Source organism: Bison bison, unplaced genomic scaffold (assembly GCF_000754665.1).
Source record: "Bison bison bison isolate TAMUID 2011002044 unplaced genomic scaffold, Bison_UMD1.0 scf7180017864485, whole genome shotgun sequence".
Lineage (NCBI taxonomy): Eukaryota > Metazoa > Chordata > Mammalia > Artiodactyla > Bovidae > Bison > Bison bison.
Window position 1 is genome coordinate 8,581,643 of NW_011495045.1, and position 12,631 is coordinate 8,594,273.

At 33.8% G+C, this 12,631-nt stretch overlaps 1 protein-coding gene across 2 annotated transcripts in view; it reads right to left on the bottom strand.

The window, feature by feature from the left end:
* Positions 1 to 12,631, bottom strand: part of GULP1 (GULP, engulfment adaptor PTB domain containing 1) — a 329,829-nt gene that overhangs the window by 113,655 nt on the left and 203,543 nt on the right. For both annotated transcript variants that reach the window (XM_010862917.1, XM_010862918.1), the window contains exons 3-4: positions 12,540 to 12,614; positions 6,454 to 6,515 (exon numbers count right to left, since the gene is read on the bottom strand). In XM_010862917.1, the coding sequence (XP_010861219.1) occupies positions 6,454 to 6,515; positions 12,540 to 12,567 (90 nt within the window). In that variant the 5' untranslated portion in view covers positions 12,568 to 12,614. The remainder of the gene's footprint in view (positions 1 to 6,453; positions 6,516 to 12,539; positions 12,615 to 12,631) is intronic.

The following is a 12,631-nucleotide window of genomic DNA, read 5'->3' on the forward strand; positions in this document are numbered from 1 at the left end:
TGTGAAGAAAGCTGAGCACCGAAGAATTGATGCTTTTGAACTGTGGTGTTGAAGACTCTTGAGAGTCCCTTGGACTGCAAGGAGATCCAACCAGTCCATTCTAAAGGAAATCAGTCCTGGGTGTTCTTTTGAAGGACTGATGCTAAAGCTGAAACTCCAATACTTTGGCCACCTCACGCGAAGAGTTGACTCATTGGAAAAGACCCTGATGCTGGGAGGGATTGGGGGCAGGAGGAGAAGGGGATGACAGAAGATGAGATGGCTGGATGGCATCACCAACTCGATGGACATGAGTTTGAGTGAACTCCGGGAGTTGGTGATGGACAGGGAGGCCTGGCGTGCTGTGATTCATGGGGTCGCAAAGAGTCAGACATGACTGAGCGACTGAACTGAACTGAACTGATAGGTAGGTTACTGTTTAAAGGCAGTGGCTTTCAAGCTCTCAATAAGATTATGAACCATGATTTTCCTGAGTAAATTGATGTTTACCTTTGCATTCTGAAACTTTCTTTTTTTCTCTCTCTGTTTTATCCTATTTCATCTTTAATTGCATACCTACATGACCCACTGCATTGATTTTATGACCGAATTTTTTTTCACAGAACATAATGTTCAATTTGAGAAATATCACTACAGGGTACATAGGAAATATGTAGAATTCCCAATGATTAGTATTAATGCTGTCACTGCTCATAAAAACAACAACAAAAACAAAGAAAAGAAGACTAATGAATGCTACATTAAAACAAAAAAACTTTTGAAGCCAACTACTATATTTTATATCTATATATGATCTGAAATAGGTATACTATGAATATTAAATGAGTATTTGATATACAATATTAGATAAAAATGAAATAATGTGGAACTAAAATACATTCCTAAAAAAGAAACTAAGAGAATTATAATATAAACGTAGAAAACTATTACTTTCAAACTTAAAACATTTAAATGTTACTACATATTTCCCCAGGAAGAATTGTAATTCTTAAACAGCTCTGCTAAATTTATCAGATTAATTTGTAACCAGTGGCTGCCAAAAATGAAGTGATAGGAACCATTTATCGATACAATCATTCTCTCAGACAGAATGAAGATATATATTTTTTTCTTCCCCATAAACAAATTATTCCTTGGTTGCATCAATTCTCTCCCAGGAATATTTAGCACATCTTTATTTTCCACTATATGCTTATCTACTACTCTATATAAAATTGGAAATATTTTCTTGTACCATTAAAATAACTTTGTAAGAAGTTAATGTCATCCTTTCTCTCTCGATCCAAATAAACTTTCAGATCCCCGTAGATTTATATTCCTAAACTCCTATTTGATTAGTTCACTATACAAACTGCTTCTCCTGCTATTGAAAGCCTTCTCAACTCATCTGTAAGGCCTTGTCCATCATTAGTACTTCTGATGGTCAGGGTTATGCATTAACTTCACCAGGTTATACTATCCAGTTATTCAATAAAATACTAGTCTAGGAGTTGCCATCAAGTTATTTTGTAGATCAGGCTTCTCTGGCAGCTCATCTTGTAAAGAACCTGCCTGCAATGTGGGAGACCTGGGTTCACTCCCTGGGTTGGGAAGATGCCCTGGGGAAGGGAAAGGCTACCCACTCCACTTCTGGCCTGGAGAACTCCAAGGACTCCAAGTCTGTGGGGTCACAAAGAGTCAGAGACAACTGAGCAACTCTCACTTTCTTTATTTTGTAGATATGAATAACATCTATAATCATTGACTTTATGTAAAGGAACTTACTCTGGATAAACTGGTTGGGCTTGATAGAACCAATTTAAAGGTCTTAACAGAGCCTAACCATCCTGCTATGTTCCTGGAGAAAGAAATTCTACCTGTGGTAGGCCCCAGTTCCCGCCCAGCAGTTTTCAGCCTGTGCTTTCTTAGGGTCTTCATTACGGATTGCAGATGCCTGGCTGGCCAGAATCCCGTCCCCAGTTGTGTAACCCATATCTTGAAATAAATGTGTTTATATGTGTGTGTGGTGGGGGGGAGGTGTGTGTGTGTGTCGGGGGGCGGTGGTGGTACATTCTACTAGTTCTGTGTTTTAGATGGAACCTTGGCTGACAAAATACTTTACCAGCATTAGTATTTTATGTCCAGCACAACTCTTGTCATTTTGATGGCTTTAGGCCATCTTGACAGAGCTCATCCTCTTCCAGATGTCTCAGCTTGAAATGGTCATTCCACCCTTCTTTTGACCCTTGGAAACCCTACCTCACTCCTCCTTACATAAAATAGGAATGACTACCAATCTATGAATCTCCACAGCATTCTATTAAGTGTGACTTGAATGGGAAAGAACAAGATTGCCTTTTATGTGAGTTTTTTAAAAAGATATTTCCCTATGACATTAAGCTCTATAAGAATATATCAGCTATGTAATATAGCTCTCAAACTTCACCAACATTCAGTCAAGTTTTAGCAATAGTACCTTATACATACCAGTCATTTAATGAACTAATGAATAATGAAGTGTTATGGATACATTCCAATCCCAAAGAAAGGCAATGCCAAAGAATGCTCAAACTACCTCACAATTGCACTCATCTCACACTCTAGCAAATTAATGTTCAAAATTAATGCTCAAAATTCTTCAAGTGAGACTTCAACATTACATGAACTGAGACCTTCCAGATGTTCAATCTGGATCTGGAAAAGGCAGTGGAAACAGAGATCAAATTGCCAACATCCATTGATTCATAGAAAAAGCAAGAGAGTTCCATAAATACATCTACTTCTGCTTCACTGACTATGCCAAAGACTTTGACTGTGTGGATCACAACAAACTGTGGAAAATTTTTAAAGAGATGGGAATACTAGACCACCTTACCTGCATCCTGAGAAATCTGTATGCAGGTCAAGAAACAGCAGTAAGCACCGGACATGGAACAACAGACTGGTTCCAAATCAGGGAAGGAGTATGTCAAGGCTGTGTATTGTCACCCTGCTTATTTAACTTATATGCAGAGTACATCATGTGAAATACCAGACTGTATGAAGCACAAGATGGAATCAAGATTCCTGGGAGAAATATCAGTAACCCCAGATACAGATAACACCGTCCTTAGGGCAGAAAGTGAAGAAGAACTAAAGAGCCTCTCGATAAAAGTGAAAGAGGAGAGTGAAAAAGCTGGCCTAAAACTCAACATCCAAAAAACTAAGATCATGGCATCTGGTCCCATCACTTCATGGTAAATAGATGGGGAAACAATGGAAACAGAGACAGCCTTTATTTTCTTGGGCTCCAAAATCACTGCAGATGGTGATTGCAGCCACCAGGAAATTAAAAGACGCTTTCTCCTTGGAAGAAAAGCTATGATCAACCTAGACAGCATATTAAAAAGCAGAGGCATTACTTTGCTGACAAAGGTCTAGTCAAAGCTATGGTTTTTCCAAGAGTCATGTATGGATGTGAGAGTTGGATTATAAAGAAAGCTGAACATGGAAGAATGATGCTTTTGAACTATGGTGTTGAAGAGGGCTCTTAAGAGTCCTTTAGACAGCAAGGAGATCAAACTAGTCAATCCTAAAGGTATTAATCCTGAATATTCATTGGAAGGACTGATGCTGAAGCTGAAGCTCCAATACTCTGCCCACTTGATGTGAAAAACTGACTCACTGGAAAAGACCCTGATGCTGGGCAAGACTGAAGGCAGGAGGAGAAGGGGATGACAGAGGATGAGATGGTTGGATGGCATCACCCACCTAATGGACATGAGTTTGAGCAAGCTCTGGGAGTTGGTGATGGACAGGGAAGCCTGGCGTGCTGCAGTCCATGGGGTCACAAAGACTGAGAGACTGAATTGACTGATGACATACAGAAAGAGAAGCAAATCTTTGAAGTTATATTGACTTCAGTTTTTTTAAGCCTGGCTCTGTCTTACTAGGTTTGTGATAATCCTGTTGTTTTTGTTGTTATTTAGTCTCTGAGTCATGTCTGACCCTTTTGAGACAACATGGACTGTAGCCCGCCAGGCCGGGTTGCCATTTCCTTCTCCAAGGGATCTTCCTGACCCAGTTATCAAACCTGTGTCTCCTGCTTTAGCAGGTGGATTCTTTACAACTGAGCCCCCTGAGAAGCCCTGTGACAAGTCATAATATTTAAATTTTAATCCTTAGTTTTCTCTTTTGTAAAGTGATGATAACATTAATAATCATTATATTAATAATAAATCATGTAAAAATACACCAGAACAGTGCCTGGCATATTTTGAGACTCAATATAACATTTTGTTATATATAACAATTTTGTACTTATCTTGAATACGTTATTATGCATCAATTTATAAAATACACACCTACTGAACAACTAGAGTGAGACAGGCACTTTGGTAAGGCCAGTGAAACATTAAAAAAGATAAATTAATGATTGCTACCATTTACGAGTAGTAGTTATTTTATTCCAGATACTGTTTTAAGACTTCATATAACACCTTTCTATCTATAACAATTCTAATTGAGAAATTACTCTTATCCCTATTTACCAATTAACAACCATAGACATAGTAAGTTAATAATTTGTCCCAAACTACACAGCTAGTTAGTGTTGGAGTCGAGATTAAATGAAGGCAATCTGGTTATAGATTCTGTTTTTTACTTCTGTTGCCCCAAAGTATTTCCTATGGACATAGATTTGCTTTGCAAGTGACATCTACTCTAAGAAGAGACAGAAAACATTTTCAAAAACAACTAGTAAATAATCAATCTTTAAAGTTCCACAGAGAAGGAAATTCAGAAAAAAATAATGTTCTTCAAATACTTTTAATGCTGCTTGGTCCACATGGTCTCACTCAGGAGACCACATGAGAAGGAATGGAAGCAACCTGCTCTTCCACATTTGACTGACCCCTATGTGGACGACGTTGCTGCCCCTCTGCTTCGTGTGGATGTCTTACCATTGTTATGGGCCCATGAATCAGCACAGGCAACTTAGCCATGTAGACAGGCGGATTGCCATTGTTGCAATGCAAAGAGTTAATGATAGCTCTAATTACAGTGAAATTTTTCCAATCCTTTATAAACTAGTTTTTAAAATGAGGTACTTCAATTGTTTATAAAAGTGAATAATGTCTGGTGCTTTCACATGAAGGATATAATTCTATTATGATTGATAACAGAAAAAAAAAATTGAGCATGGGCTTTAAAGTTATAGTAGTTTTCTACATTAAATTTTTTTTCTATGAGGATTTCATGCAGTGTAGCAATAGCTAACATGAGGAATATCTGTGGAAGAGATGGGTAATATTAACTTGTTCTTTTTTTTTTTTTTTAAGCTGTTAAGTAAACTTTTCATGCTAATTCGTGGCAATCAATCCTCATGTTAACTTTACAGGGGAATTCATGAGCATCGCAGTGATTTCCAGTATGTTAATTTTACAGAGAAAGCATTTTTGAGCATTTTCTTTGCTGCACAGTCAGGCAGAAAACATATAGTTGCTGCATGCTAGAAAGCTCACTGCTGAGCAACCCTCTAGAAGAATTTATTCTAGATGGCCTTTTAAATGCTGCTTCCTGCTGATTCAGACGCAGATCAGTGCTTTAGAGGTTTCCTGTACAGCTCTCCATTCAGTAATTTTTTTAGAAAAATTTTCCTGAAATAGTTCTTCATAACTAATATCTTTATATACCACTAATCCACTGTTCACTGTTTATAAAAATAATTTTACCATTTTCTATTTCCTCCCCTGCCATTTCTGAAGTTGCTTAAGTCTGGCCCACTCTCTTATTCCCAAATACAACTCTTTAAAATTCACTTCTGTCTCTTCCAAATTTCAACAGACTTCTCTGAAATCTACTCTATGTTTAGTGTTCATTAATTATAAAATAACATCTTTCTTTAAAGACCCTTCTGTAAATGGCATTCATTCATTTGGACAGTCTTCCAATAACAGCAGTGAATCAAATCTTTTAAGGCATGGATAGGGATTATTTCTATTTATCTATTTAAATGCAGGACTTGAACAAGAGATTCATACAAAATATGCACTTTTCCTCTGTTTTCTTAATAATTTAAGCACTGTTTGTCTCCCTTTTTTGTGTGTTATAATTGCATTCATTAAAACTGAAGCTCATTTCCAGACTAGTTGTATATTTGTCTGTGTAATGAAACATTAAGTACTTTTAAAGGAAACTAACTGGTTTGTTATTTTGTTTCTTATAGGCCATGATACTGCAAATTATTTTAACAACAGCCAAAGTCATTTGAAGAAAATACACTTGTGACTTAAACAGAAATTATAAAAAGACTACTTATTTAGGAAGTAAAACAACTTCCCTTATTATATGCTACCAAATTTATTTATGCAAAGATTTTTCAGGGATTATCTACTAAGAAATATCAAAGCATAAACAATCTCTCTAAGATCAATCATAAACTAGCAATAATACTATAGCAAAATAAGATTCAATAATACCATAGAACTATTTTACCTTTGCATTATAGGGAATGTAATGTTTTGATAAAGCTTCGGGAGTATGCATCCATGTTTTGTCTGCAATGAAGAATACACAATGTTAAATTAAAACATAGGTTCTAAGGGTGTCATATTCATGCATTAGCATTTATAAAGAGTCTGATATGGGTGGGAGCACTCCTAATTCTAAGACAGTTTTGCTAAAGTGAGAAAGAATAGCTAGTCAGATATAAGAACAATATAACCACAAAGTAATTATAAGATTCTCTCCTTAAGTTAAAAATCTTTTTCTTTTATAAGTTTTCAAATAATAAGACAATTCTGAATTTTTTAAAAAATATATTTTTAAAAATCAGTTGGGCTATGAGTAATTATATCAATCATGTGAATAACTATGTTTTTCTTCTTTCACTTGACAGTCTCATGAATTATAGGTTGTTTTGGTTATTTTTTTCAATAAATAGTAATCTGCTCTTTACTCATGACTATTATTCTTTAGTATCAAGAACTGACAATTTGTAAGGGGACATTTTAACATTAGACTAACAACTACATTTATACAAAACTGAAATAAATCAATCTACTAAATTCACTTAAACATTAATATTAGGATAGTTTTTTAGTCTCGATTTAGAGAAACATCGACTGAGTGTCAACTCTCAGGTGTTTCAGATATAAATAATCTTAAATGCAGTAATTTGAAATTATTACATGATTCAAATTAATATAGTAGAATAATGAAGCTTCCCAGGTGGCACAGCAGTAAAGAATCCACCTTGCCAATGCAGGAGACACAAGTTTGATCCCTGGAGGGGGAAGATCCCCGTGAAGGAGGAACTGGCAACCACTCTAGTATTCTTGTTTGAAAAATTCCATGGACAGAGGAGACTGGCAGGGTATTATCAATGGGTTACAAAGAGTTGAACACAACTGGGCTATTGAGCATAGTAGAATAATAGAAATAAAAGTAACTAAAAGAATAGAAGATATTGAAAGTAATTTGTATTATACATTATCAACAATAATAGAAAATAATTTTTTCATTCAATTTTTGAATTTAATTTATATATTCCACATATCTTCCAAAACATTTTGTGGAACATATAAGCAGGAAAAAAGCAAAACATGTTAATGTTTACACAAATCAAATTTTTTTTTTCAAACTGCAATTGTCTGTAGTAAAACTTCTCAATCTTCAAATATATTATGTCTTCTTAAGTGGATTTTTGTGAGTATTTTACTCCTCATGGGAATTCAAAAATTTAGAATCAGTACTATAAATAGAATAAAATTAAAGGCATATTTTTACCATGAAAAATATTACATAAGTACACACTAAAATAAAAATCAGGTTACTAACAAAGTATTTTTAACATTCAATTAAGAACATTTAAAAAGGATGGTAACAGAAGCAAGTTCAATACCATTAATATGTTATCAAACTGGGGGAATGTAAAGACAGAGAAAATGGCATACATTTCTGGAATTTTAATGATTTTAAACCATTTAAAGGATACTGCATTATATATGAAACATGTTTATGGATTACAATGCAATATTCAAAAAAAATTTGAAGACAAAACATGAGGGATCTATAAAATCCCATGCTCATGGTGCAATTTAGGGCTATTTCTGACTGATGAAGTGGATACGTGACAACTGCACTTGGGTGAAATATCCTGAGAAGCAATACATCCTAGGCTTCAAAAAGCAGTATTAATATACTGACACTGACGTATAAAACTTCTATTTCATGTATGGATTTTCATTTTAATAATAGATTTTATGATCGGTACTGAATAGTGATATGACTAATTCAAGAATAATTTATACTTAGATGTGGAAAATAGTCTTGCACTTGCATATTAAAATAAATAATCACAATAGTATACATCAAAGTAATAAAAATACCAAAGACTTGCCTTCAGGAAACCTAAAAATATATCTAATTTCTTTTTTTACCCCTTAACACAATTACTTTCATGTCTCTTTTTCCAAGACACTAAACATAGTTCAGGAGGATGTAAAGTCTAACTGAACTTTGAATATGATGGTTCATTCCTATCCTGAGGCAGAGAGATAATTGCTTTTTCCTATAAGACACTATTATTTGAAAACTGATGATACTGCCTTTGTTATAGTCTCCTATTGCAGTAACCTAAAAAGAGGGTAGGTATATCCAACTGTTACTGGTGACAGACTGAAATAATCACAATATTAAATTACCACTGGATAAGCTGCAGTTGCTACAATGACAAAAGATCTACACCCACACACCAAGTGCAGACGATTTAATGCGTGTTCATTTCATACCTCTCGTATAGGTAGTGCACTTATTAAACCTGAAGGATTTCCAAAATGAGTCGTTAATGTCATTGTAATTTATACTTTGACAAAAGAAAAAAAAAAAAAAAAAAAAAAAAAACAGGACAAACCTATACGCTAACTTAGATAGATGTGGCTGACCTTGAAGAGAGAATATAGATGATGGTCTCTCGTCATTTTATGGACCCACAGAAGATATTAGATACAGGGAATTGGTGAAGAAACAGGAACATAGATACTCTAGAATGTGTTCTTTTTCTTGAAATTATAAAATATAATCTCAAACTTAATAGTGAGCATTCACATAAAAGTAAACATCAGCATTTCAAAATATTTGACAGGTGTCAAACCACTTTGACTACTGGACCAATGAATCTGGTGTTCAAAATGTATTTAGATTTAGGGCTCATCTAGAAAGATGCAAGAAACATCACTGTTCTCATATCATAAGAGTTTAACATAGTTAAAGCACCTATTTTGAATATATTAAATTTAAAACTAAGTGCTGATGGATGAATGGATATATCTGAATACAATTTTTCATGAAAAGAAAATTACTGAATTATATTTGAATATTATTGAAATTTCAAGTGCTTTCTACTACAATTATACCTACTCATCAATATATCAACTCATATGTTAAAGAACACAAAGTATAACTAGTTGAATTATTTAATCACATTTATTCATGTGCTATGTTTTGTTTTTTAAATTAAATTATTTTTGATATAAATAGAATATAGGATTTTAAAAATTCAAAAAGTGAGCTAACATAGGGAAAGAAAGAAGATATAAAACATTCATTAAAATGTAATCTATGATTATGAGGTTAGATAATTTTTACAGAGATCTTCAAAATAGTCCAAAATGATGCAATTCTAGTATATTCAGATTTTTTCAGAACCTATGAGCACTTCTGCCTGTGAGCATGCTAAGTTGCTTCAACTGTGTCCGATTCCAACCCTGTGGACTGTAGCCTGCCAGTCTTCTCTGTCCATGGAATTCTCCAGGGAAGAATTCTGGAGTGGGTTGCCATGCTCTCCTCCAGGGGATCTTCCCAACTGAGGGATCGAACCCACTGACCCAGGGTTTGAAGCTATGTCTCTTAAGTCTCATGCTTTGGCAGGCTGGTTCTTTACTACTAGCGCCACCTGGGAAACCCATTCTAATAACTATTAAAGCATTTGAAAAAAGAATCAGTGAAATGCCTGGTCAATTCAAAGAATACCAGACAAATTACTAATTGGGAGATTTAATAAAAATAAAAGAAAATTATGTTTAAGTTTAAGATAACAATCTCTTTTCCTTGGGTTTCTGAGAGCCAAGATGACTTAGTAAGTTTGCATGTAATAACTGAGTAAACTGGATATATGAAATAAGATAAGTTTTCAATGATAGAAGATGATCTTTCTTTGTTTAGAGTACAGTGAAATATATGTTGATACTAGTTATTGGAAAGATGACTTGACTTATATGTTTTCTAGAGCTATAATTACAGTTCCCAATGGTCAAGAGGTATGAATTCTCTCATAAAATTCCAGTTTTGCATCTCAAATTAAAATTCAACAGATAGTACTATTGGTTGAAATTGGAGCACAGGCTCCAAGAAGTTTTCTTTAACAACTTTATTAAATGAAAGCATTTGAAGTGACTGGTGAACTTAAGGTAGAATTTCTGCACCGAGTTCCAACTGAATTCGAGTGAAATATTGATCAATAATTTTTTGATAAGGATATTTAATCATTAGACTTGAAAAATAAGAGAAGCCAAAAGAAATTTAAAGAAAATGAAGCTAAACAGGAAATAACAAGTGCTTCTGCTTCTTTATTCTCTACATCAATAATTTTCCTTATAGTTGTACTCCTACTGTCTTCAAGTAAGACAAATACACAATCACTGCTTACTCATCTTACTATCCAACTCTTGGGATTTCTCAACTAAAAATCACTCCAAATTCCCTTCAGATGAAGAGTAAATTAGAAAAAAAAAAAAAGAGAGAAGATCTAGAAGTATCTTTAAAAAACATGATAGCATGTTTAAAGTGATGAGTTGTGATGTAAGGTTTTTTATTACTTTATTAAAAATAATTCTATATTTCAGAGAACTATTTCCAGACTTTTTTACTAGGTAAAGGGAATAAAAAGAAATGTGAATTTATTTTTGATATATGTTTTAAATCATAAGCAAGCTACAAAGTACAATAAATGTCATTTGCCTTACCCTTATTCTGAAAAATAAGTAAAATAATAAATTCTTAGTTTCCTAGGGTTGAAAAGTGCCTGAAAGATCTTCACATTACCTAATCTCTACTGAATACATTAATCGTCTGAACCATATCCAAATGTTTGAACACCTTTCATTTCAGAAAAGAAAAAGAAAATACTTTGAATAATTCCATTATATTTTGGCAAAATTTTATTGGAATTTTTTTCCTACATTTAATCTATGACATTATGATTTACACCAATCTTTATTAAACTTTGTTCCATAACCCAATGACAGCATTCAAACATTAAAAGGTCTTCAAACATTGCAAGACCATACCATGGGTTCTCAGTCATGCTTCCACTTGGAATCATCATTGAAGTCATCCTAGCCTTTCTCAACCAGGTATGTTACAATGTGTCAATCCTTTAAAGCAAGAACACACTGCCTGAGGACATGGAGTAGAACAGAATGATCTATGTCCTGGTTCAAGACAGTTCATTATTCATTCATTAGAAAATGAACTGGAATCATGACTTTTTTACCTCTGCATGCTTTACCTACATATTTTACCTACACATCGAAGTTTAGCCATGTTTTACCCACACAGCAATTAACTGCATTTTCTAAATAATAACAATATAGAAATAAGTATAGAAGTGTTGTATTTTCGGAGCCCATGTTTGGCAATTAACAGTATCTTGTTAAGTTTATAGTGTAGATTATGAACTAACTCATCATTTCCCCCCCATATACCTATAATCCTTCCACATCTGTTATCTCTTCCTACTTTCAGTCCACTAAGAACTTGAGTAGCATTGTTTAAGTATTCTCTCCCAAGTCATTTATAGTATGTTAAACAGGAAAGAGCCCAGTGCCCACCACCAAATAACTCCTTCTAGAATGGCAAGATACATTTTTTAACTCTACTGAACTATATAAAACTATCAAATTCTTCTCTTTCCTATAAATATATCATGAAATATTTTGTCAAATGCCATGTTTCCTTGCCCTTTAAGAAATAACATGCAACTAGCTGTTTCTTTCATTCCTGTACTGATAATTATGATATAGTCATACTTGTTTTAAATTTCTACTTTAAAATTAATAACAAATTTATTTTGTTCTCATTGCTATAATTCACTTATCATCAATCCTAATACAATTTCAATAAAAAGTGAAGTGTACATGCAAACACACACCTACACATAAGTTAATTTAAATCACTATAACCTATGTAAGCTCAGGAAATTTAGTATTACAGCTATGAAAAGTGAAGTTAGGACTAACTTTTTAAGTCAGATCATTATTTTTTGCAATTTCACACCACAGAATAAAACTTCCAAAGAACATATTGTCTGGACTAAATATATTAAACAACTCCACTCTTTGATTAGGCTGATAACCAAAGAAGGTTAATTAGCAATGTTTGCAGGTTTCTGTTGTTCTATTCTAACTTCATTCTGGAGTCACATGGTGTGATAATCGGAAAAAGTGATATCTTAACATTTCTGCTTGATTTTCACAATAATATTGAATTGACTCCCAGGTTCTATAAATGGGTACACTTACCTTTCTTTCTGCTAAAAGCACGATTCATGATGAGGATCAACCAAATTGATGTTCAGTTCAATCACACTTTATACCCTACAAAAACATAAAAT